Source organism: Triturus cristatus, chromosome 6 (genome assembly GCF_964204655.1).
Source record: "Triturus cristatus chromosome 6, aTriCri1.1, whole genome shotgun sequence".
Lineage (NCBI taxonomy): Eukaryota > Metazoa > Chordata > Amphibia > Caudata > Salamandridae > Triturus > Triturus cristatus.
This window is the reverse complement of record NC_140589.1, coordinates 816,648,591-816,676,021: the sequence shown is the minus strand read 5'-3', so window position 1 is coordinate 816,676,021 and position 27,431 is coordinate 816,648,591. Positions and strand designations below refer to the sequence as shown.

General features: G+C 44.2%; 1 protein-coding gene across 3 annotated transcripts in view; it reads right to left on the bottom strand.

Annotated features, from left to right (window-relative positions):
• PLD5 (phospholipase D family member 5) overlaps positions 1-27,431 on the bottom strand; it is a 1,783,935-nt gene that overhangs the window by 816,089 nt on the left and 940,415 nt on the right. For all 3 annotated transcript variants that reach the window (XM_085611414.1, XM_085611415.1, XM_085611413.1), the window contains exon 3: positions 13,482-13,665. In XM_085611414.1, coding sequence (XP_085467540.1) covers positions 13,482-13,665 — 184 coding nt within the window. The remainder of the gene's footprint in view (positions 1-13,481; positions 13,666-27,431) is intronic.

The window sequence follows — 27,431 nt, the reverse complement described above, 5'->3', positions numbered from 1 at the left end:
ACACTCCTATATCCCCACTGGGGGGGGAAGGGCCCCCTCACGGGCCCCGCACCCGGCCACACTCTGCCTTCTCCCCCGCCGTCCGTCTGCGTCGCAAGGGTCCGTGGCCCCTCCTTGAGCGCTGCTCCGGGAGCCCTGGCTCTGCTCCGGTCAGCACCTCAACGATCCCCTCCCCGCCGAAGCCGCAGCTGTCTGGAGAAACTCACCGCAAGCGGGCCCTTTACGGGATCCGGCAACTCCCCTCGGCACCGGCCCTGTCTCCTCATGGGGAACCGCGGCCTCGCGTGGATGGTGAGGCCGTCTCCGGCACTGCGCCGCGTCGATCCCTCACTCGGCGAGATGTTCTCGCGGTCCGTACAAGGAAAGGGTCCGTCCCTCAATCTCTGCGTTTTTACCGAGTCTGCCACCGCCACCACTCCACCGTTTCCTTAGGCTTCCGGGCAGGTTATTCACCCCTCAAGCAGGATAATGGAAGGATTAGGGCACCAGACTGCAGGAGCCTCACGTTAGTGCGGCCATTTTGCGTGCGCGCCCTCTAGCGCCCCCCTTCGCCGGGGTCTTTGCTGGTCAATTATGCCTGACTCCCTGGGAAGAATCCGAGTCTATTGGTGGAGGAATGTGAAGTTTCACGCTTGCTCTCTAGTATGTCCACTGGAAGACCTCTTCTGAAGTCTCGAAGAACAAGGCTTGGGATTGATACAGGACTTCGAGCTAAACTGGGGATAGGAGCATATAGCGAATGTTGAGGTCCCTGAGATGCAGTTCGCCACCTGAAAAGACTGCCGCTGCTGCTGGACAATTCTGCTGTAGTCTAAAAAAATCTTAATAGGCAGTGAATCATGCACTGTTTTGTCCTGAAGCTGGGTAAAATGAAGTATAGCATCCGTGTCCATATAATTAGGGGGCTTGCAATCACCGGCCTGGACAGCGCCCAGGAGGGGGATGCTGCACCAAGGTCCTATGGGCCCGCTCAACCAGGAAACAAGAAGATAGAGCCTTCAGGGGCATCAATATGCGAAGCCAATGGTCCAGAAAATGTTCCATCGAGGGGCCCTCACACCCCTGTGGGAAACCAACAAAACGTAGGTTGTTGCAGTGGGCCGTACCCTCAGCGTCTTCGACCCTTGCCTCTAGTTCCCTAGTGACCATTGTGTGCTTAATCACGGATTGCTGCAGTGCATTAACTGTGTCCCTTGACCCCAGAGACCCTACTCTCCACCTTGGTGATCCTCTCGACGACGTTCCGCAGGTCTTGACGGAAGAGGTTAACTTCGGTGCCCACTGCACCAATATTGGCGTCGAGCATGTCCAGCGATAGTGTGATGGCCACCTAGATAGAAGCATTTTCAGGGCCTGAGCCGGTCAGGCCAGTCATTGCCCGGGATATCAGGGTGTCCTCCAGGTTGGTGTATTTATCCATAGTGTTCTGTTTTTCCCCGGATGAGGCTTTGTCTTTGACCGTGTAGCGGAGATGCAGCTGGATGTAACAATCCCACTGAAGATGTACTAGACCCCGCAGCTGGCCTGCCTGCCCCCCTTGGCAGTCCTGCTCTGGAGGCGACAAGAGCAGTCAGAAGTCATAAGGAAGATGTCAAGGATGGGTCTACCTCTGCAACCCAGGAAACTAGTTAACGTAAGCAGGATCTAAGATCAGGGAGTACACTGCTGCAAACTGCACCAGACCTGTTGTGGCCATCTCCGCAGCAGGAGCATCAACCCCCAGTGTGTTCCCGAAAGAGGGAGACACAGACATCTAATATCCTGGTGCACCCAAGTAGTGTGTCCATAGAAGAGGGCAAAGATGCAGCACCGCCAAGGGGAACAGAAGTGGCCGTAGCAACAGCACTCCATAAAATCTCAAAGTGGGTCTCCATGGCATTTGAGGCCACTAACAGTCTATATCCCATCCAGGTGTCCCTGGGGTCTCCAGGAAGTCCTCCTCCCAAGCGGCAATTGAGCGGACAGAAAGGCAAGCCACTACACTCCAGGCCAGAGGGGCTCGGTGCTAGAGAGATCGCGCCGTGTTGTCTGATGTAGCCAGTCTGATGGATAGGAATTGGAAGCCATGCATATACTAGCCTGGCCCCTCGCCTCCCCAAGGAGCACGTCCTCCACTGCTGCGGTATCCTGCTCCCCCGAATCCCCGCAGGCTGGACTATAACGTCAGGGCAACCCTTCCTGCAAGGAGGACGATTGGGCTCTTTGAGGCCCGGGGCACTGCCCAACACCCACCAGGCTGCAACACTCTGGGGCACAGTCAACCATCCCACTGAGGGCCCGGTATCACTGCAACCAAGGGTCAGTATTAGGGAGACCTTCCACGTCCCCGCCTGAGGCACAAATCAATTAGATGGAGTCTCCTGGGGCTCACCACCCGCTTACCGGCAATCCTTTGTGTTGAATAAGGCCCCAGGAGCACAGCTGAGATGGCTCAGCAGCCACAATTGTCAGCGGACCAGGACATTGTCCACCAATGATTCAGCTCACGCTGGGGGCCTGATGCAGTAGTGGGCTCAGGCCGCTCCCCACAGGATGGGTGTAGGCTACAGCCCACACTGGTAGATGCCAGGACCACCCACCAGCACCAAGCCTGGCAAGATTGGGAGAGCATAGGGGACTGGCGACTGCCGAGGCCAGGCAGACCCCACGTCCACCTCGCAAAGGCTTCAGTTTTGGTCCAGGCATACCCGGCGTACTACAGGTCCCAGCACAATGATGGCCTGTGCAGCCCGGCCACTTCCAGCAGGCAGCCATGGTTGTCCCTCATCGCTGATGAATCAGCCCCCCTGTCCAGTAGCTGGCCCTAGTTGTCCGATCCTAGCCGGGATGGCGTTGCACTGAATGGTTGTGTTTTCACATCAATGTAAAGCAGGATGGGGTCTGTTATTGGGTGGCTGCACGGAGCAATCCCCCATGCTTGGCCGTCAGGCCACGCCCCCGGTTTAGGACACATTTTGAAGGCCCCATTCATCATCAACGTTTTGCATTGTCTCAGTTTTAGTAAGATATCTGCTTTAGAAAATGATATGCTTTGTTTTTCGTTATTTAGGTTGCCCTGTAAAAGGAAGGGTTCCCTCATTGTGCGTCACTGTTACGTGTTCAGGAATGTCTATGTCTTGGTATCTTTTAGGGGCACGTGGGGTATAGCTGATGGCTGTTTTAGTTCATGTAATTAAACGTTTCAAAGTGGGGATAGGTGGTTTATACTTACATGTATGTTATGTATAGATGTTTCACACAATTTTGTCTCTTTTCTGTTGTGGTGTTCTTATGTGGATCAAGCGCTTTCCTTTATGTAGGATGAAAAAAAAATTACATTTCACTTCAAATGTTAATTTGTTGTTCGTTTGTAGGCATTGAGGTCGTTAGGTTTAATTTTGCTCTATATTTGGGTGATTTTAAACTTTTATATTAATTTATGTATACTTAATTTTTTATATCTTTTTGATGGTTTTGTTATTTTCAGGCAGTTTATCGCTGTTTCCAGGCATGGGTTTTTCTTCTAGGAAGTCTATGTAAAAAGATAGAAGTTGGGTAGTGTTTATTATTTGTTATCGAACATTTTTTAGTTTAATAACAAGTAAGTTTTTGTTTAGATATATGTTTTACTTACTTGGATAGGTAGTTTAAATGCATACATTTTTTCTGCAATGGTTTGGTGAGACAATCCGGCAGTTTCCTCACCCTGCTGTATTTGTCATTTTTAAAGTAGTTGTTTAAATTTGTGTGCTTTTTAAATTGTTGATTTAATTGTTTGTTTGATTTTATTGGTTATGTATTTCATTGCTTGGTTTCGTTTTAGTTTGAATGTTTTTTATTTGTTTGGTCCTTCTATGGTAAACGTTAATTTAGGTATTATTTTTGATGTATAATATAAATAAATAATAAATATATATATATTTGTTAATATTTAGGTAGTAGTTGTATTGTTATAATTTTTTGTAAGTATTTTTGGGGGGTGAAAAGCAAATGTAATATATTTTTATTTAAGTATAAATGCTTTTAGTTTTGTTTTAATATATTTATTAGTGATTATTAAATTATTTTGGCAGCATTTTTGGCATTGATAGTGTGTGAATCAATATTTTGGCATATTTTGTTTAATGTTAATGATATTTTGTTTTTGATATAGTTAAAAATCTATATTTTTAACAACAATAATTTTGTTCTCGATATTTGTGGATTTACTAGTCAGGAATTGGAAGTAGATATTTTTGTGATCAAAATGTAATTTCAGATATGTTTGTGTTTCAATATTGCATGGATCGATATTATGTCAGTTATCCCATAAAAACAAAAATCACCTGAGAGTTAAAAATGTAAAGCACTGAATGTTGGCTGCTAGTTTTGCATAACAGTCCAAAGTTAAGATTACTGGGGCGGAAAGGCTGATTCTTGTTGTGTGGGATAACTTTTTATGAAACCACTTCCACTATTGCCCTAGTAAAGCAAGCACAGACACTGCTTTTACTTCACAAAACTATTCAAAGGCATTTTTGGAAGCTCTCCTCAAGAAGAGAAGAATATGTCTTAGTCCCACCTCTAGTGCCATGGTTTGGCTAATCAACTACTTTTGGAAATAAGCCAATTCATCCTGTTGAAAGACTGGAAGTAGGGCATCTGAAACTGTTTCCAATTATGACAGTCTATGACTCCCTTCCTATAAAAGTATTAGGATGAAATTATTATATAGCCCTTTATGACCGGTACACAAGGCTTTATTTTTCAGACCAAAAAAGTCACTCATTAGCCTACACACGTCTACTGCACAAAATGTCCAATATTCTCAGAGAACACAGCTAAACTGGAGGAAATATATAATACAACAGCCCCCAGAAGAGGTCTGTTTGATATTATATTTTCCTGTTCATAGTTCATAGCATCTTAGAGACACCACTCCTAACCATCCTCCCATCTCAAAAAGACCTAGTGGTATATGACCTTGAGTCAGTGTTATAGAAGTTGTAGGACTTGAGACACATGTGCCTCCTTCTGTGAGCATTTCTTAGAATTTGCCAATACTGTCAAGCCTTTTTGCGAAATTAATATTACCTAGGCCATGAGTCTAGTTATAACTTTCTTAGCTTCCATGCTAGAAGATACAGTAATCCATAAAGAGATGTAGAATTAATTGCCCAAAATATTTAGAACAGTTATCCATCTTTCTAAGGCCACAGCTAGTCCCAAAAGTGGTCAGGTCTCTAGAATAATCTGGATACATTTATGCAGTAAATACGTTTTCACTCACTCTATTACATTTACATTTCCTAAACATCTGTTAGTAAGTTTGAATGGATCTGTAATTTCTACATAGGGTTAGGACTTGATTAGAAGGCTGGTACTGAGGATAAAAGGTAGATATGGGTTACTCCTAGAAAGTGATTTATGGTCCTATCATAACAAGGAGGTACAGATTGACTTTGTTACTCTGTCTTTATCTTACACATCTTAGTATTAATGCTATTCTATGAGAAAAAAAGAAAGAAACATTACATTTAAAGGTGCAGAAAATAATGAATACTGTGGGTGTTGTTTCGACTACAAAATACTAAGATGTAGAAGTCTTGAAGGATTGTAGCAGGACAAGCAGGAAGACTGAAATATTATGTAGTTAATATGTTTGGTTCCGAAGATTGGTGTGTAATAATGAAAAGGCTGTACAGAGACGACCAGGGTTCCTTCAACATTCAACATGTTTGGAAATGTGATGGGTTATTCTAGAAAAGAACATTGATTGAGATACTTCCCTAAAATGAAAGAAGATTTTTTTATGACATAATTCTTCAAGTGTTCCTTGTTATTTATTGTTGTCATATGAAATATTATTGTTTAATCTAATAATTTTTGATAGTATGAATTGTGTAATGGTAATAGCATCCCAACTGTTCTAGAATAATTAGTCAGTGTGTGAGATTGGGGGCATTAATCATTGTTAGAGGAATACAAATGCACATCAATTAACAAATCACACTCATTGCTTTCGTAAAATAGTAGGTAATGCAATGAGGTCATAGATCTTGTTGATTTAGAATGACTGGAGCAAATAGTTTACTTCATGCAACATTCTTAGCTTATTTAAGTTGATGCTAATGACCCAATGCAAAATACCGTGTAAGTACTTGTATAAAAATAATTCATGACATAGGGCCTGATTCCGATCTCGTTCGGAAAGCATTCCAACCGAATCGGTTCCGGAATGCTTTCCGGATGACTCGGATCAGGGGAGCCCAACCGAGCAAGTACAATGCATATGGATGCTTCCAGATACAATTAGGTCAGACTCCCAAAGACTTCAACGAGAGCCTGTGTTCCGAATGAGAACACAGGCTCCCATTGAAGAAAGGGGCGGTTGTGGAAAACCCCATGGTGCCTGCTACACTGTGCATGGTTGGAAAGGAGGGTCCCTTGGGTACCCCATGGCACTGATTTTGAAGGCCCCGGGTGAAGTGGGGCCTGCTACTGGCCCCCAAGACAGATTCTGGCAGCCGATTCATTCAGGAGAAACTGATATGGTATGGCTGTCCGAATCGGTCATTGTACTCGCTTGTTCGGAAACCGAGTCCATAGAGCTGTACGGTTTGGCTACAAAAGATGCGACCTGTCCAAATGCCTTTTGGAACTGATTCGGACAGTCCTACCAGTTTCCAGGCATCGTACGTGGTTGTTAGGAAGTGTGTCCAATTCGGTCGGAAACAAGGGTTCCGAATCATATTCGGCAAACCCGAATCTGATTCGGAGCCCTTCCGAACGACATTGGAATCGTCCTCATAGTGTTTACCACAAAGAGCCACATATGTAGTAGATGTTAAGTGCATGGCTCAGAACTCAGAACACATCAGAGGAAGATGAAGAAGTTTGTATTAATAGTTTGATGAAAATGAACACATCAACAGGCCTTCACACCTGAATCATTATTTTTCACAAAGGATCAATGAACATTGTGTAGCACTAGAACAACTAACAAGGGTTACAATGCTAACAAGGGTTGTGCATTTGCCTATTAAGAAGTCAATAACTCTGAGCTTGAAGCAAAAGTATAATCATAAAGCGCGTCAAGGTGCAGCAAATATCTGAACAGAGAAGAAAAGACAGTAAGAGATGACTGAAAGGTTAAATGAAACGCGATTTTATGTGATACAGGGAAAGAGAAAATGCTGACCCAGAGGTAATAGGAAACTGAAATACAATAACAGTTTGAGTCTCTGAAATAGAGTATGAGCAACCTTCCCCATCATACAATCTATGTAAAAATAGCTCATCTTGTAGGATGAAGTAGGCACGGAAGGAGATAGAAAAGCTTTTGGATGAAAAGCCACTAGCTTCTATGGGTCTGATTTAGAGTTTGGGAGATGCGTTACTCCATCGCAACATGGCAGGTATTCCGTACACCTTATTACAAGGGCATTATATTCTATGGCACTTATAATAAGGTTGACGGTATATCAGTCACATTGTGACATAGCAACCTGCCCTCCAAACTCTAAATCAGGATCGATATCTCTACTGAAAACATTTGTTTCTGAAGCATTCCTGACCTCAGTGAAATAATCCACCCTCAGTTATGCAATGAATTCCATTGAGGTTAGCAGAGGTGATATCAGTTGAATCTATCCTATGTAATTTTAATATCGGATCACTGATAGAATATGGAGGACCAATATTTTGTGTGGACAGAATATAATGTAAAAAAAAAATTCAATGATTTTTAAAAATATATTTTATCATTGAAAGCAGGAACATTTCTTGAAGATTTTATGGTTTTTAAACAAAAAAACAGCATATAGTGGGCGGATCGCCACCGCCAGTATTGTTCTACAGGTCACCAGCCGCGGTCCATGCAGGTAAACGCGGTGGAGCCGCGTGAGGGTGGACTTTGAGGGACAATGCAGAGGAAAAATGTATTATTTATTTAATTTTCTCTCTGCATCGTCCCTCGAAATCCACCCTCACGCGGCCCCACCACCTCACCGCTGTTACCTGCACGGATCGCTGTTGCAGGTCACTATCTCGATTCTGCCAGGTGTACTTCACATCTTGTCACGCTGAGGTTGATAACCAAACTACAATTGATTTGGGGAATAATAGAATGACTGGAGCTTCTAGTAACAAGTCACTTTGTAAAGCGTGCCATCTTAGTGCGCGCATCAATGCTTTACCAGGCACCACTGTTGCTCTGTTCTTAAGCAATGACTGATTGGAAGCCTGCACCAGGAGACACAATAATCAATAAGTCATTTATACTCCTTGATCTCACCTTTAAAAGAGAGTTATAATGATTGTTTACTTTTGAGTCTTTACCACATCATTATGATCCTGCCCTTCATTTGTCTTAGCATGTGCTCCTGCCATGCATTCTGCAGGCCATATCTGGATCTCACATTATTCCATTCTACACTCATGTCCAAGAATCTGGTAGCTAGCACTATGTCTGTGGGGCTGTGCCCTTTTTCCACATCCTCAAGGGGATGCCCAATAATACAACTCTACTGGGCAGAGGTGGTACGGAAAATGTGCCAGGTGTTCGATCTAGTGGTTCCCATAGATGCGTAATGGCTCCTTCTGATGATTACAGGTGAGGTTGGATGGCCAAGGTGCCACATGTTTTGGCTAGTTGCGGCGGGAGTGGCCAATCGTAACATAGCGTGTGCTTGGGGTGCAACGATGCTCCACCCCCGGGTTGAAGACTGGGAGTCTGCCATGGATTGGTGCCAGAGGGTAGAGCCAGTGGTTTACAAAAGGAGGGGCTACCCTAGGAAATGGGAAAATGTGTGGGGCAACTGGCATACTTACGGGGGTTATTGAGCATGTGGGGATCGGCGTGGGAGGGAAGGGGGACCCAGACATTTCAGTGTGTTACCTGTGTGAGCTTAAGATTTCTGAAAGCTGTGAAGGCTCCGTTTCTACTGACTGTCTGTGTCACATTTTTGATGCTGTCCGACATGCTTCAAGCAGAACTAAACGATTGCTTTGAATACTCTTGTCACCGAATAATGAGCACAGTTTAATAAAAAGTGTTAAAAAAAATAACTTGTTAGCTAGTAGACATCAGCCTGAGGCTAAAGTTTGATAAAGTTATGGCCGAGTCAACTGAGTTACGAAACAGGACATTCACATATTAAGTTGATGAAAATAGAAATACATAGCTTAATTTTAATTACAGTTATGAACATAAAGTAAAATATTCATTAAGGAGGTCAGCTCTAGGACAACTATGGCTTCTCCTCTGCCTACATAGTTTTTCTGTGGTCCAGTATACAAAGTTGTACTATGAAAATTCCTTTCTGGTGTAATGTGTTGACCTGACTAATTAATATTTTTCTTGTTCTTCAGTGCATTCTGGGTATTGTAGTCCTCTTACCTCACACTCTGAGACACAATTAGTAGAAAGCATTCTAGCTGGATAGCACCACCATTTCCACTAGGTTATTGTATTATGTGGCAGATGAACAAAGCTTTGAACAGGTTTCAGGAAAGTTGTGCCACGGATACCGCTGACCTACATTAACAGTGCATTTAGGGATATTTATAGCTAAATGTACGAAAGTGCTTTGTGTTTTAAAGCTTGTGATTCACAAAATCAGATGCCTTGTGACCACAAAAATCAATGTACAAAATAAAGGTACTGTGTGTTGGAAATGTCTTACCACCTCACAAAGTACAGTTAGGGGGTGATTAGTATAGTGGGCGGATCGCCACCGCAAGTATGGCGGTGGAGATCCGCCTGCCAAAAGACACTGCCTGCATAATTTTTCCCCCCGCCACATTACGATGGGTGGGGGGACCCCGGTGGACGGGATGACCGTCCGCCGGTTTTCTGCCGGTATGCAATCCACCCGGTTGCCTACCAGATGGAAAAACACAGCAATATGGTGGCGGTGCCTTGCAGGCACCACCATCCATATTACTATAATGGCGGAGAAGTACCTTTCCATGGCGGAGACTCCGCTATAAACAGGCATGCGTTTTTTTCTTTGAGGGCCCGTAGTGGGCCCCCAGGGTGTTGGGGGTGGGGGGTGCAAATGGGGGGTACCCATGGCACCCCCCTAAATTTGCATGCACAAGGTGGCCCTTTGTGCATGCAAATGCATGACATGCAAATATTGCATTGTGGCAGGTGCAGCTTCCAGCACCGCGCGCCACAATGCAATGTATGCGGGATGCCACCGCCACTGTGGCGGTGGCATCCTAATTGCCGGTGCGGGACCCCTGCACCACTGGCGACCGGTCCCAGCACTGCTAGGTCCGCCCGCCATCCTAATAGGCCCCTTAGTTGTTCATTGAGATTCAGAAGGTGGAGAGACATGAAAGGACTGTACCCCTCTTCCTTTGAATCGTAGTGCCATGTTCAATGATTTGCAACAGCAATTGTTGTCACAAACCAAGGATCAGATACTAACCCCTGAAAGGAAATGGTATCTATTTGCAGATTAGAACATGTCCCTAAACGGCACCTTGGAATGTGGGCTGTTGCCACTAGAAGGAGCTGACAGCGGCCCTGGGGACCTCAGCATTCTCACCCCAATGCTTTTGAGAATCCCGACCTTTCTTTTGTAAAAGCCTTCTCAGGCTTTTAAAGAGTATCTTGAGAATGCAATTTCAGGCTTAGAGGTCTGCTGTCTCTGGAAGCTCGATTCCTCCATTGTAGCCCATTTGGTGAGAATTGTAACCAGAATCCTTTCCCGTTATATTAATGGGAGAGGATTATGCGAATCCTACCAAGAGGCCATTTTGCACACCTAGGGACTTATATACCCATTACACTTCTAAATAAAGGTCGGGTCACAAAGAAGCCAGTGTACAAAAACAGCAGCTGCTTTTTGACCCGCCTTTTGATACATTGTGCCCTTAGACTCTATACAAAATTGAACCAATTCCTGAATGTAACTGCTGGCAGCATGCTCAGAGCAGTCAACAAACATGCTCGGGTTTGTGGCTGAGTTAATGTACACCTTATTGAGTTCTATGGTCCCACTATCATGATATCTGAAAGCATTTATTTTCAATGTATGTGAGTGTGAGGGTGTGTGTACGTGTGAAACAGAGAGATAGAGAGAGAGAGAGAGAGAGAGAGAGAGAGAGAGAGAGAGAGGGGCTGATGCCAACGTTGAAATAATTACAGAATAGTGGAGCCTTCAGGGGCTCCTCAAGTGGTATGTTGCAGGGCACAGTGGCGTGCTTTAATCTGGCAGAATGTTCGAAGAGTTAACTGCTTACTGCTGAACCAAGCAGCAATCTCCAGAGCATGAATATAGCCAAGGCCTGTTCACCCTTTAATTCTTCCAAAGTCAGGAAATTGATTACCATTAAAATGGGCAATTGTACCACCCTTTTTTAGCAACAACTAGAAATGGCAGGTGTGGAATGAAGAGCTATGCAAAAAACTATTATAATAATTTGACACTATCCGGATTTGTGAAGGATCACCACCAGCAGGAAAACCCCAACGAGGGTTGTTAGCCTATGGTTGAATTCCCCATGGGGTACACTGTGTACGTCATCCCAGAACATACCCCGGAAGTAAAAGGAACACTGCATTTACAAACGTACTTGATATCTTTTACCACAAGTGTACGCTTCACTATTAGAGTGGAGGCATGGGCAAGAGAAGTACCTCACTTGCATGGGCCCCTCACACTTTCAAATGAGGGAACACCACTTTGCCGTTTTGTAGTACTTTTTGCTCTTACAGTCATGAATAGGTAAGAGGCCTAGTAAACAGCAAGACGCCTGCTAAACAGCTGAGGTCTCTTCTATTATCAGATTGCAGTAGGAACTTGAAATGGGTGGAAGTGGCCAAGATGCAATTTGTCTTCAAAACCTTTAGTTGCTAGGCTATTGCAACTACATTAGTTATATGTGTAAATAAGGCTCTCATTACAAGTGGCCCGGTAATTGGTGTGATATTTATTATACCTGATCAAATTCAACGCCATTGAATCAGGATTTATCTGGGGTGACAAACATCCCCCAACTTTAGAATAATGTGGATTTTTTTCTTACTTGCCCTAAATCCACATGTTCTGGTAAATACCAGACATTTTTCCTGTACTAAATATCATTAGGTTTGATCTACCAATACTTATTTCAAAACTCATATTTGAGATTTTAAGGTATCAGTAGTCGCCGCACATATTTCAGTTAACTGGGGCATTTGTAATGAAGGTCTTAGAGTCTTATTATAAGGTACCCTGTTATTTATGCAGGGAGATACCAGGGCCGCAATGTACAATACGGGGTGGTTTCTCCCTGTGCGATATTGGAGATAACAAGTTGTTTCCCCCATAATGGGGAATGACATGCACAATCTGGAATACTGGGTCAAATGACACATGTTTTCCTCCTTCAAGGGAAACAAAGGACCCAAATTAGAATAGGTAGTAAATGCTCCTGGGACTTTTTATCTTGCTTATGGGCAGACTGATGGAGGCCAGGATACAGCAGGGTGGATGGTATTCCAATGCCAAGATATGCAGGCAGGGGGGCCGGGCACAGCAGCTGCCTGCAGCCCCTGCTGCTCCACTGATGGTCCCACGTCTGATGTCTCCAAACCTGGTCTTATTGGGTCTGGAGCTTAGAAAACCTAGAATGACAGGACTGAAGACCCCATTAAACTTGTACTTGCCTGGAACTGTATACCCTATGGGAATACCGTTCCTAAAAACTCGTAATAGGGCTCTAAGGGGCACATTTACCATTATTTCATGCAACACAGTACAACATGGAAAATTGCTCCATGTTTACAAAAATATGGAGCAGATCTGCTCCCTCTTTGCGTTCGTCCAGTGTGTGCTGCCTAGCGTCAATATAGGCACCCTTGCACCATAGTGCAATGGTGCCTGCATTATGGGCAGGATTGTTTTTGTGCAGTGGCACCGTCCTGCACAAAAACAATCCTTAAAGCCATATTCCTCTTTCTGTGGATGTTGCAGAATACAGCTCACATGGAAAGAGGTAGTAATGAGATGAAATAAATATAGTTCTCTTGATCAGTCCTCTGTCAGGTAGGCACACCATTTTGGTGCAAACCCAGGTTTACAAGTCTTTGTGAATCTGTTTGCGTCAAAAAACATGGGCGGATGCATAGGAAAGCCAAGCTCGACCCATGTAATGCCTGCCCAACTCAAAGTAACACAGGGCTGTGCTACGCTCTGCATTACTTTGTATTTACTGAACCACGCAAAGACTCACTAAGTGAACTTTGCGTGGCTCAGTAAATGCTGAAAATGAATTAGCTTTGGGCTGTGCCACAAAAGTGTTGCAACCTCAACACAAAGCCATAGTAAACCTGGACCCAAGTGTTTAAATTGGATTTGTGTGCCTATTTGTATGGCGCGGGAAGCAGGAGTCGTAAACCTTTCACAGTTGTACTGAGCATTACAACAACCACTAAAAACGTTATACAAGTACATCGGAAGGTACAGTAGTTAAACTTGCTCTATGAAAAGGCTTGTAAATGGCTTCAGTCCTTGAGTGAAATGTACCTGCCGCGCTGATGGATGGCCGTGTGTGAAGTTATCAGGGCAGAGGTCCCAGGAGGGAGATACAATGTCGACAGACTTTTCGGCTGTGTTAAGCAGATTCACCCAGCCTTGGAAGAGAGACAGATGAGATGTGGCGTTTTCTGAATAGCCCAGTCCTTCCGGGATGTTTTCCACAAGAGTCACTCTGAAATGAGAAGACATTTTACTTAGCCAGAAATATATATTTTTCTAATTGAACGAATTTTATTGAAATTGTAAGCATGATAAAGACCAAATGATACATGTCAGCATGAAGTGGCAGCACATAGCCAAGGGAATTATATACAGTGTTAAAGTTACAGAATAGTAACCTCAGATAAACAAGAGCGACTAAAAATCAGCGTTAAAGAGACAGACAGCAAAGTGAGGTACAATAATACCGACATCTAAATATATAAAAGGTGAGCACCCCTGAGGGGCAATGAATATAATGTCTCCAGCAGAATGTACCGTATCAAAGCAGGAAAGAAAGAAAGGGAAGGCCGCAGCGTGCGGAAATAAAGGCTAGAGAAAGAATAACAGGGGGAATGTATCCGCTGATGACAGCGGGCCAGGCGGGCCCTGAAGAAGTGTATCTGAGACATGCATTGTCTGGCTGAAGGTACTCTGGTCAACCCAAATGTCTATGTGGATGGAAGCTGTTCATAGTGGTTTGGCCTTTTGTAGATATTTGTCAAAGGGAGTCCAGAGGCGTCTTGCACTGGCTGTGGTATGTAGCTTCCTGTACATTGTGCTATCTGCGCTTCTAGTAGAGCATAGTGCATTCCACCATTTATTGACAGGGACCTCGATAGAGGACGTCTATTCTGATAATATTGTTTTAACACCCAGCATTAACATCAGATGTATTAGCAGAAGGTCATGTTCAGGGAGGTCAATGGGGTGTGGGTAGGCTGCAATTCCCAGAGTCACCATCAGAAATGTGGACGTAAATGGTATCTTAAAAGTATCTTCAATCGTCTTTTGTGTTCTGGACCAGAAGGGTTGAACTACTTTGCATGAGAGGAACATATGCTTTAGGTAACCAACATTCTCACAGCAGCACCAATGACTGTCTTTTGAAATAAGCCGCAATTTATGTAGTTTGGACGGGGTCCAATATGTCATGTGTATTGCCCGAAACCTAGATTGGGCAAGTGCCATAGTAAATTTCGCCATGAAGGGGGAATGCCAGATTCTGGTACATATTGCATCCATGAAGTGAGCAGTATGTGTCGATGAGATAGATGGAAGCCATTTCTTTTTTAGGTTCTTAAGTAAGTGCTTCCTAGAAGGTGCTAGTAATTTACATAGGCGTGATGCCGAATGGCCCAACCTCCTAATGTCACCTAGTAGCCTTGGAGATCAGGAGGATGAGGTCTCAGCAGTCTCCTGATGGTGCTCTTAAGTCTCAGGGCACCAAAGGGAGTGGGGCTCAGGACCGTACCCAGATTCAGAATGGTATTTATGCCCGTTCGTGCCCCCAACTCAGAACACCATCCTCCCTTCCAATTTGATCCTGGGATTGTGCCATAGGGAGACCAGAGTTGAGTCAGCTAGGCGTCTACTCAAAAGCTTGTCTATTCATAGTAGAATGGGGATTGTATCTAAAAGTATGGGATGAGAATGAGCCAGGAATAATTTTGCCAGACCCGGTATGGAAAGGGTGGAGCTTAGAGGTAAAGGGTGAACTAACTAGGATTCAATCTGAAGCCATGGGGAGCGTGGTCATTAGCATTTCTGAACCACCATGTGCCCTGAGCCGCTAAAAAGGCCTGTTGATACTTTGGAAAATCAGGTGAGTTCAGACCACCTTTGGTTTTATTTAGCTTCAGTATAGTACCAGAAATCCTAACCCTCTTGCCCTTCCAAAGAAAGTCATATATCTGCTTATCCACATATTTAAAAAAAAGAGTTGGTGGAGAGGGCTAATGGGAACATACTCTTAAGAAAGTTGGCCAATGGTGCTATCATCATTTTAATCATGTCGCCCCACCCCCACCATGCGATATGCTTGGGCGACCATGTGTTTAGCAGATCTTTCATTTTGGATGATTTGGTTTTGTTAATTATGAGAGACGTGTTAAAATCTTTGCTGAATTAGATACCACAATATTTATGGGCCTCCGATTGCCATTTCAGGCCTGAGTTGTCCAAAATTGATGAGGTGCAGTGGACATTTAATGGGAAGACCTCGGTCTTAGCTCTATTAAACAAGTAACCTGAAACTCGAGAGAATCTCTCAATTTTAGACATAATGTGAGGAATGACCGTATCTGCTTCTTCTGTGAACATTAATACATCATCGGCATAAGCAGCAACCAACTGCCTACCAGAGTAGAAGTGCATGCCCTTGACATTGCAATTGTGCTTGAGGGAAGAAAGGAGTGGCTCGATCACTAACAGAAATGGGAGTGGAGACAAAAGACAACCTTGTTGAGTGCCCTGTGATAATGGGAAGGATCTAGATAAATGGCCGTTAACTTTAAACTTCGCCACTGGACTTGCGTACAGTATCATTACCATGCAGATAAATTCCTCTCCCAGCTGATCTTTGTGCAAGGCTGCCCACAAAAAGGTCCAAGAGACCTTGTCAAAGGCTTTTTCCGCTCGAGGGCCAACTCTTTTGGGGTCTTAGCAGAGCGCGCTTTGTCAAGAGCATGACAGAATACTTGGCTGTAATCTGGAGTGAGTCTTCCTTTCAAGAAGCCTGTCTGGGACGGCACAATACGTTTTAGTATCACCTTTCCTAATCTCCACGCAAGGACTTTAGCATACAGCTTACAATAAATATTGATTAGCTCGATCGGCCTGAAATTCTTGACATCCAAGGGATGACTACTATTGTAGCTTCAGATGCTGAACCTGTAACGCTTCCAGAGGAAGCATAGTTCTGAATGATGGATTGTAGAGAATCAATTAGCAGGTCTGAGAAGATTTTGTAAAATTTGGCCGCGTTGCTATCGGGACCATGAGCTTTCCCAGCCTTGATGCTTTGAATAGTGGCTACAATCTCTTCTTTTTTAATCAGAGCAGTAAGCAAGGCTTGGTCCTCTTGTGAGACCTGAGGGAGGGCACATGAGCTTAGATAGGAGGTGCAGGCATCAGGGCATATCACCGTACTGGGTGTATACAGATTAGCATAAAACATGTGAAAAACCTCTAGAATTTCATGTGGAGACATGAGCTTTTCCCCAGCGCTATTATTAATTGTAGAGGTTTAGAAAATTTCAAGTAATTCACCAAAGCTTTCCCAGCTATGTTTCTTCTAATCATTTTCTCTGCAATAGCATTTTCTACCCATTTCTGAGCCCTTTTACTCAGTATTTGGTTATACTCATACTGTAAGTTAAGTAATTTCAGAACCACTTCTAAGTCTGATGAACACACCTCAGGATTCCTATTTTCAATTCAATATCTGCGAGGTGTTTGTTCAGGGCCTTATTCTTGGTCGAGGCCAGGTTTATAAGAGTCCCTCTAAGGAAGGTCTTTAGGGCATCCCCCCTGAAATTGGTGGAGGTGTCCTCCGAAGTATTTTCATTTAAGAATTGAGTAATTGCTGGGGTGATTTTGTCCTTTGTGTCGTCATCTTCCAATAAAGCATCATGAAGGAGCCATTATTTGGATGGGGCAGAATTGGGAAATTCAAGGTCAACTGACATGCAGGCATGATTGTAACTTTTTATTGGCTCAATCTTGGGGTTTTAGGACAGTGGGACAGGCGATTTGTCCACCAAGATGTTATCTATCCTGGAGAAAGTGTGCTGTGAGGAAGAATAAAATGTATACTCACTACCTGGCTGGTTAAAGAGTCTCCATATGTTGACCAGATCATTGTTTTTGCAGCAGAGTTGCATCTGTTTATGGGATCTACTCGGGTTGGATGTGTTTCCTACATGGGTGGGAAGCACATTGTGTTCTTTAAATACCCCTCACACACCAAAAGGGCCCTTGGTGTCATGCTTCATCATGGGGGTCTTCACGCCCCTCTACGGAACGCGGCGTGCTACTAACCAGTGGATACGCGGGAGCACTGATGTAACCACTATGTGTAGTGTGAGAGGGGGTGAGTGGTAGGGTCAGGAGTGGATGGTGAGTGAGTGTTAAAAAATACCTAGCAAGTGAGGAGTAAAAGGAATTTTAATAAACCTCCATGCCGGTATCGTTAAAAAGGTGAGGTGGAGGTTTGATGTATTGATGTACAAAACCTCCTGCGTGTGTCAACATGTTTCGAAGCGTGCTGCTTCTTCTTCAGGACGGGTACACAGATCCATACCCTACTCACATGGACAGTCTAATACTGTCTATACACAGGAATTACTATTTGTAGAATTAATGTATAAATGTTGCAAAATATGCCTATTATTTTCAATTGTACTGCGACAAGGTAATACCTAAATGTCAATTTGCTATCCAGAAGCCAGAGGCGTCATGAGCCTTCAGAACGGTGGGGAACCCGTGCTATTTCCGCGGGGACAATCAAATGAGGTAGTATCTCGACGGATAGTGCAAATAGCACTACACATAGTAATTCCTGTAGTATAGACGGTATTATACTCTCCATGTGAGTAGGGTAGGGATCTGTGTACCCATCCTGAAGAAGAAGCAGCACGCTTCGAAACATGTTGACACACGCAGGAGGATTTGTACATTAATACATCAAACCTCCACCTCACCTTTTTAACAATACCGGCACAGAGGTTTATTAAAATTCCTTTTACTCCTCACTTGCTAGGTATTTTTTAACACTCACCATCCACTCCTGACCCTACCACTCACCCCCTCTCACACTACACATTATGGTTACATCAGTGCTCCTGCGTATCCGCTGGTTAGTAGCACGCCGCGTTCCGTAGAGGGGCGCAAAGACCCCCATGATGAAGCATGACACCAAGGGCCCTTTTGGTGTGTGAGTGGTATTTAACGAACACAATGTGCTTCCCACCCATGTAGGAAACACATCCAACCCAAGACCATCTATCTTTTTTCGCCTATCTTGTGTGGGTGGATTCAACCTGTTTATTAGTTATAGCTAGGGGAGATCGAATCCATTCCCTGTGTCCGCCTGGACACACTCTCTCTCCACTCCCTCCTTTGGTATTTATAGTATGGGATCTACTCCCCAGGAATGTATGCGAAGACAATCTATCTAAAGTCCCGTCCATCTGTAAATTGAAGTCCCCACAAGGATGATACCCTTTTATTATGGAATTCTGAAAGTCATTTATCTACTTCTTTCCAAAATTCCACCGAGTTGTCATTTGGGGCATAAATAATCACAATAGCAAATTCCTTGTCCCTCTTTGCAGCCCTAGTATTAATCCAGTGGCCTTTGTGATCATGCATGTGAGATAAGACTTTAGCTTACAACGTTTTAGAGATTAACATGATAACTCCATTCTTTTTGTTCACTGCTAGGGAGAGTAATGATTCCGTAATCCAGGAACAATGCAATCCTGCATCTTTGATGGAGTCAATATGTGCCTCTTGTATTATGTCCCCTTTCAATTTGTTACAGTAGTTTCCAATAGTTTTGCATTTCACGGGGTGGGTCAAGCCCTTATAATTTAGCAAGAGAATTCTAAATGTTGAACTCTACATGATGTGCATGAACAATATAATTAGACAGCAAATAGAGCAAGCAAGCACATCTGGGCTATTCCAGATTTCCTGAGGGAAGAGGGGCAATTGTCAAGTTTCTGGCAGCCATTGCACGCATGGAAGGATCGCCAAATAGCCCTGCCAAAGAAAGCTGGACATAGTGGGGGGAGTAAGGGAGGGAAATAATTAAGAGGGGGTGCAATGGAAAAGAAAAGAGCACAGAAAGAAGAGAAAACCATAAAGCTATCCCGAAACCCCAGCCCACCCCCACCCCTCCCCAGAAATGCAGAGGTGCAGTATTTCCCTGCCCAACCACGATTGGAAGAGTGGTAGGCCACAAGCAAGCCAAGCCCAGATAACATCGGTCTCAGCTCCATCCAATGGATATACAGGTTGATCCTGCCCAACATTGATGTCATTTGAGATGTCTTCAGTGATGTCATTTGTGATGTCACTGACCATGTCATGAGTGATGTAATATGTGAGGTCATAAGTAGTGCATTGTGGGGGCGTAAGTTACAGTTAGCCCAGGTAACTATAACTGCTGAATTTCAATGGTTTTGTACGAGTGAAATCTGAGCCTAACTACAATGTCCCTGTAACCTTTGTTTTTTGCAGTGAATTTTGAAGGTTTGTTAATATTATTTCCAAACTATAACGTCCCTATAATCTTTTTTTTTAGAGAATTTTGCAGGTATTTTTTAAATTTTATTTCCTAACTGCAACCTGTAACCTTTGAGAGTGGATGTGATAAGGCTGTATGGTCAGTGAGTGGGTGTGTGAGTGGCTCTATGAGTCTGTGACTGAGTGTGTGAGTGGCTTTGTGGGTGTGTGAGTGGCTGTATGAGTCTATGAGTGGGTGTGTGAGTGGCTGTATGGGTCGGGGACTGGGTATGTGAGTGATGTATGGATCTGTGAGTGGGTGTGTGAGTGGCTATATAGGTGTATGAGTAGGAGTGGGAGTAGTTTTGAGTGTATGTGAGTGGATGGACAAGTGAGAGGAGATTGGAGGGAGTATAGGCAGGGAAGGTGACAGAAGCAGCAGAGTAGAGAACGGGCAGGAGAGTGGAGAATGAACAGTAGAGCAGAGAATGTGCACAAGAGTCAACAATGGGTAAGAGAGTGGAGAATGGGAAGTTACTGGAATAGAGGCAAAAAGTAGAACTAAGCGTCAAAGAGGAGAATGTGCATGAGATTTGATAATTGACAGGGGAGTGGAGAATGGGCAGGAGAGTGGAGAATGGGCAGTTACTGGAACACAAGCAAAAAGTACAAATAAGCTTCAGAGTGGCGAATGGGTGGGAGATTTGAGGATGGGCAGGCGAGTGGTGAATTTGCAGGAGATCAGGGGTAGTTACAGAAATATGGGCAAAAGTAGAAATACTTGTCAAAGTAGTGAATGGGCTGGAGAGTGGATAATGGGCAAAAGATGGTGAATTGGCCGAAGAGTGATGAATGGGTAGGAGAGAAGAGAATGTGCAGTTTGTGGCTGGAGTATGGACAGGGACGTGGACAGAAGCATACAAAAGTAGCCTTTCCAACCCCTAGTCATTTTGTGTAGGAGTATAGAGAAAAGCAAAAAACGTATTATTTTTTAAATTCCATATTCCTTGTCCTAAGACTGGTTAGAGCGTAGCTAAGAGGTGACTTACAAGCATTGAAAAGGAAGATTTAGGCCTGGGAAAACGTTTATTTTGCCAGGCGCTACAGGATGCAGTGGCAGGCATGAGACATGTTTTATAGTACTATTGTTGGTGGTGTCCCAGTGAGTGCTTCAGCCCACTTAAGTATACAACAAGAGTAGACTGGGATGCTGCCCAGTGTGATTACCAGTGGCTGAGATAAATTCAAGCATTACATCTATCACTTTTTTGTGTACTTTACTGTGTTGCCCTAAGTTGGATGGGTATGCTCGGATGTGGATCCTGTGCACACTGTGTCACTAGAACCAAACTATAACTGGTTATTGAACCCTAAGTACAGCGTAACCGGTCCTGGGTTTCTTGTGTTCAGGTTCAGGGAGGTCCTGGCCTGGCAGTTAGGACTGGACTACTCTCATTGGAGCAGGGTCAAGACTGATTTGCATATGGCTTGGTCAAAACTGAGTTGGCATATTGTGCAAAATAATGATTGACTGGGATGCTGCTCACATGATTACGCTGAGATTAATTCAAGCATTCCACCCATCACTTTTTTGTATATTTTAGTCTTTTTCTCTTATTGGGACAGGTATGCCCACAGGTAGATCCCATGCACATTGTGTTACTGTAACTAAGCTATACCTGGCTAATAAGTCCTAACTAAAGCAAAACCAGTTCTGGGTTGCTTGTGTTCCAGTTCATGGAGGACCTGGCCTGGCTATTCAGGCTGGACTATTCCCACTAGAGCAGGGTCAAGACGGATATGCACATGACTGAGTCCATACCCCTGCAGGATATGTTTTTTTAAACAGGTTGCCATCTAAGAATATGTTACATTTGTGAAACAACATAAAAAGAAGAAGCTCAGTTTTGAATCAAACTAAAGATAAGTCAATTAAGTGAAAAGTTACAATGTAATAAAATGTGACACAAAGAAGAAAACCCCATCTATTTTTGCATTCCAGGACTTGAAGAAGGAACTAGAGTCAAAGAAAACAGCTCAAACATTTTAACAAATAAAAATGTTAAACAAATTAAAAATACATTATTTAAAATGTAGCATGTGAAATGAGAAAACATTTTCAAAAAACATAGTTGTGTATCTTACTTGTGGCTCCCCATTTTCTGACTTGTTTGTGACTACTGCACAAGGGGCGGAGCAGGGCGCGGCTGGGGGGGGAAGCTGCCAGACGACGGAATGAGTATTATTTCTTTATTTAATTATACCTATTCCATCGTCTGTCCACTGCCCCCCTCCCACCCCGCCCCACCGCGTTTACCTGTGCCGGCCACCTCTGCTCAAGGTGTGTCACCACCTCACAGAATCACACTACTGCAGACACCCTCTGTGAAAGAAGATGAATGTGGAAGCTGAGAGCAGTAAAATAGTGAGTAAAGGAGTGTAGGTGGGCAGGTGGGTACAGCTGCCCCATAAGTGACATGGTAAAAAGCCATCTCAGAATGTAAGGGCAGGCAAATAACACTAGTTATTGTATGCATGCATGTGTTATTTTTGTAGTGTGAACCTAGCCAGAATGCAGCAGCGTACTGTACTGTCTCAAAGGCAAAGATACAATCTACGAGTGATGGCAAGGGTAGTTCGGTTGAAAGAGTGGAAGTGGGTTGTTAGTTTATAACCATCTAGTGTTCTTTGAAGTGGTATTTCTTTAATTCTTCCTAAATTGGAGCAGGGTTAAAGTGGTCCGGATACAGTTCAAGATCCTGGGTGTCTGGCTGGAGAAAGCCTGTAGTCTTGGGACCCGATTCACAGAGGTAAACTTACACTTTTGTGTACGTTTACTACATTTCAGTATTCACAACGGTAAACTTTGACCAAAAGTCTGACTTCACTGCTTTTCAGTATTCACAAAGGTAAACTTAGACCAAAAGTCTATCTTTACTAGCAGTAACTTGCCTTTGTGAATACCGAAAAGTAGTAACATTAGACTTTTGGTCTAAGTTTACCTTTGAGAATACTGAAAAGTAGTAAGTTTAGACTTTTGGTCTAAGTTTACCTTTGAGAATACAGAAAAGTAGTAAGTTTAGACTTTTGGCCTAAGTTTACCTTTGTGAATACTGAAAAGAGGTAAATTTACACAGAATGTTAAAGTAAGTTAACCTTTGTGAATCGGGCCCTTGCTTTTTGGTTCCTTTTTAATTTGTTATTTCCATTCTGATGGTGCCTTCACTGCAGGTGTGTTGAGAGCCACCAGAGGTGGAGGTGGTTATTGCCTGCACATCAACTCTTCTAATTGTCTATGTCATAATGAACGCTCTGCTGCTAATAAAACCCAATTAGATGCCCCTCCGTGAAAAAGAAGATAATGTTCACATAATATTTCTCCTAATTGGTCATGTACTCATAAGAGAGAACATCACAAGTGTCGAGGGATAAGTATAGTTTTAAAAAATATATGCTTCGGAGAACTTGGCATGAGTAATATTCTTGGAACACAGCACACTCATTTAAGTAGCCCAAACAGAACTTTTGAATTTTAATTCATTATTGTATTTATTATTTCTAGAATCATTCAGGACACTGCACTGACCACCAGGGGCCGTATTACACATTATCACCTTTTGAGAGGTGTGCCAGGCACAAACAATGACAATGTGCCGTAATAGGATATATGCGCTGCCCCCAGGTCTGCTGCGAACTCGCGATGACCCAGGGCAGCGCATTCATGTGAAAACACGGAGCAGCTGCTCCATGTTTTCACAGGGCAGGCAGCACTCGCCTGCACTTTCAAAGGGGATTCAGACGGGAGACTACCGATTTCAAGGCTGGTCTCCCGCCTCCCGATTCCTGCAAGCAAAAATCCGATTCCTCGGGTTTCAGCTGACAGGGCTTGGTATTGTGTAACGTGCTCATTCTTCCAGCAAAAGTCAGAGCGGCGATGCAGGGGCTCTAGAAGGGGTGAAAATCCAACAAAGACTCATTAACAAGGGAATGGTATTTTAAAGACCTGTGAAGTACTCGGGGGTGGCTGTATGTGTCGCTGGGAAGCTGTTTCAGCCCGGGCTGCCACACATGGGGGGGGAGATGGGGGTGTCTGCACTGGCAGCAACCTGCCAGGCCAGTGCACAACACTTGCATCACCCTCTCTCTGCCTGCCATTGCGCTCCATGCTTCTGACAGGTAAGAAAAAAAAGTGCATTTGCGTTTCAAATGTCCGATCCTGCAGCAGCACGCTTCCAACGCCTTAACATGACAGTAACCCGATTCAAGACCCCATTCTCCCGACTTTGTTTTTTTAAATCTCCCACTTTACTCTTCTGAAATGTTGGCATGTATGATCCCTTTGCAGTCGGGTGCAGTCAGTGACTGCACCCGCCTGCAAGGGATGTGGGGGGGGGGGTCCATGGGACCCCTTTACCCGCTGCAGAGCGCTGCTCTCAGGGGGCGCACTGACAGTGCACCACCTTTTAAAAATGGCGCACTATCAGCGCGCCTCCTGAGAGCTACTTTGACTCTGTGCCTGCGTCTGTAATATGGCGCTGGCGCAGAGTCAAAGGAATTCCCTCATTTGCATAGGGCACACCCCAATGCAAATGAGGGAACATCCTCTGAAGGTCGCGCTGGCGCTTTATGTGCGCTAGGGCTATTAGTATTATACGGCCCCTGATGCACACAAATGTGATAATGACGTAATTTAGCTACTTCTTCTGTCAGTCCAGTCCTGCAATATCATAGGATTTCAATAAGAGTGCAAAAAAGTGCCCAAGGTATATCATATTCTGAAACTTTAGCTCTAAATATCTCATCTTTTTCTTGAGATGGTTGATGTGGCTCATGACATGATATTATGAAAGCAGTGCTTTAAATGGGCCGGTACTCACCGGTACTGAGTACCGGCACTTCTTATTTGTATCACCCTGAGTACTGGCACTTCTCTACGGCCATGGAGAGTACCGGTACTCATGGAGGGTAGGTGCATTGGTCGTTAGTGTTGGTAGCCAGTCTCTTTGTTCAGCCAAATCACTTTTCTAGCCCTGAGCTGAGCCACTGCTGAACTATTCAGCATGATATCCGGTTGTTCGCTGTCATGCTGTGTTTGCAAGGAATCGAGGCAGCCCAGTGACAGCACAATGAGAAAAGCCATGGGAGGTTAAAAAGGCTTTAGTCTCACTTGATTCTTTTGTGCGAGTGTCTGCTTATGTGTGTCTGTTTGCCTGCTTGTGTGTGCGTGTTTCTGTGAGAGAAATATTACAAAATAAGGAAAGGTTAAAATACTGTTGGAATTTCATTTTGTTTAACGAATTAACCATATTTTTTTTATAGAAACACATTTGTCATGTGTGCTTCAACTATTATATAAGCCAATAAATTTCGCATGTCTTGCATTTAGCCCCGCCCCTAGCCCCGCCCACTCGCCACATTTAAATGAGTACCTGCACTATTCTTTTGCCATTTAAAGCACTGTATGAAAGCATTATTTAACAAGCCCGAAATCAAAAATATATTACAGATGAAGATTTCCCTTCCAAAGAATTCAAATGTCAAATGTATTAATGTTTAGACTCGGGTCTTTGAAACATAAATACATGACGATTTAATTTTACTTTAAGATTAAAATTAACAATTCTTCTAATACAGATCCAGTCTTTTTGTCCTACCCTAGGCCCTTCCAAATTTTGTGAGCTGCTGTTCTCCTTAGTGAGTCTGGCAGCTGTTGAGGAGAAATAATGTATTTAAGTTTCCAGAAGCGCCTGCGTTTGAATCACTTGCGGCTTTCAGTGTTCACGCTGACAGAGGTCATGCTCCTCTGTGGAAAATTAATGTTCCCAATATGAAAGAGCATTTTTCCTTTATGCAACATAAGATAACGCTGTGTTATTTGGTCGCCTTCTCCTCGCCCTGCTGTCTGCAATATATGACAGTTAATCAGTTGACAAGCAGAAGAGAAGGGACAGGGGCATGGGAAAATTAATTTTCAGGTGCTCGTTTGTTGTTTCTACTTCGATGGCAGAGTTTCGATGGGTCACTCTTTCCACATAGTAAGTTTAAAAGAAATGTTACCTCGGTCACGACGTTGTAACTGCTTCAATTGTTATTCATTTCTTCTTTTAATAAAACATAGTTACTTTAGTTACCCAGTGATTTTTTTTAATGTTAATGGGACCCTGTTCTTTATTTGTTTTTAGGTTTGGCTTGACAGCGGAACTGTTGCCAGACCTCATGTGATAAAGAGAAAAAGAGCTTTAGGAAGAACTACTGGAGAGTGGCTTTGACGATTCTATTTAGGCCTTTAAGGATGAATTATCATTGCACTGTGCTACCAGGGGCGTTTCGTCCACGTGGGCAGGGCGAGAAGCAGAAATGTAAAAAGGTACAAATACCATTTTACGTTTCTGCTTCTCGCACTGCGAGAAAGCAGAAGAAGGGTATGTCTGGTTTTGGGTCGGGGAGAAGTGGCTAGCCCAATGTTATGGGCGCTGACTGTTCGGTCAGCCCCAGGGTCGACCAAACCAGTCATAGCACTCTCCTGTTTTTTCCAAGAAGCCTGCTGTGCAGCCTGCATGAAGAAAACGGCCTCCCCTTAGACGCCTGTAAGGTCGGCGTCCTAGCCAATCACAACGCTGCCATTGCAGCGTTGTGATTGGCTTAGGGGAAGAGAGGGAGGCTGCCTGCTTCTGCTTCCTGTTAGCAGAGAGAGCAGGAGGCGCGACGCGGGAGTACGTGACCGAAGGCGGAGGTAAGTTTTTTAATTTTTAATTTTAATAAATGAACCCCCCACCTTCTCCCCGCAGGACCCCCCCGCATCCCTACTCGCAATTCATGCCGGCCGCGACTGTGTGTTACAGACTGTAGACAGATATTTTTGCTGTTTGCTACCACTGCCGATGGAGTGTTTGGGACTCCTAGTCCCAGGAAGAGGGCCCTAATTCCCGCGCCGTGCGCAAAAGTGTGTGACATCTCTTGTGGCGTGGGACACCTGTTAGCTGATTGCAGCCATTTACGAGGGAATGTTTGGGACTCCTAGTCCTGGGAAGCTGTGCTGTGCCCAGGAGGAGGGCCCTAATTCTTGCGCCATGCACAAAAGTGCGTGACATCTCCAGCAGCACGGGACACCTGTTTGCTGATTCCTGCCACTGCCAGGGAGTGTTTGGGACTCCTAGTCCCAGAAAGCTGTGCTGTACCCAGGAGGAGGGCCTTAATTCCTGCACAGTGCACAAAAGTGCATGACATCTTGTTGTAGTCCTTCATTTGTTATAGTTAGTCTTGTGCCAAGTTTGGTTGCACCACGCAAGCATCCTTGCTGTTACCTGTGACGTGGCAATAGAATCCTCGTATTGTATTTAGCTGACGTCACCAAATGCCTGGCATTCCTTCGCCAGCTGTCCGTGTGTCAGCACACGCTTTCTTACTGCCGCTGTGGGCCTTATTATTGGTAATTTAATAAATACGATTTAATAACTTGAATTGTGGTGCAATACCTCATTACTACACATCTCCAGCGGCCCCATGGGTGGGCCTGTCCTTCGCCCGTCGGCGACAGTAGGAAGCGGGATGGGGTCACCTCTTGGTCCTAAAAGACCTGCAACTGTATCTGACCTGCTCTTGACCGGATCCTTTAACAGTAGGTCCGATTGGAGGGAGGCAATCTTCTATGCTACATCTGGTAATCTGTGTGAGGGCAGTTATATCAGCCAGTCTGTGTTTGCTCTGATCCGGAGGGGAGCCAATTCG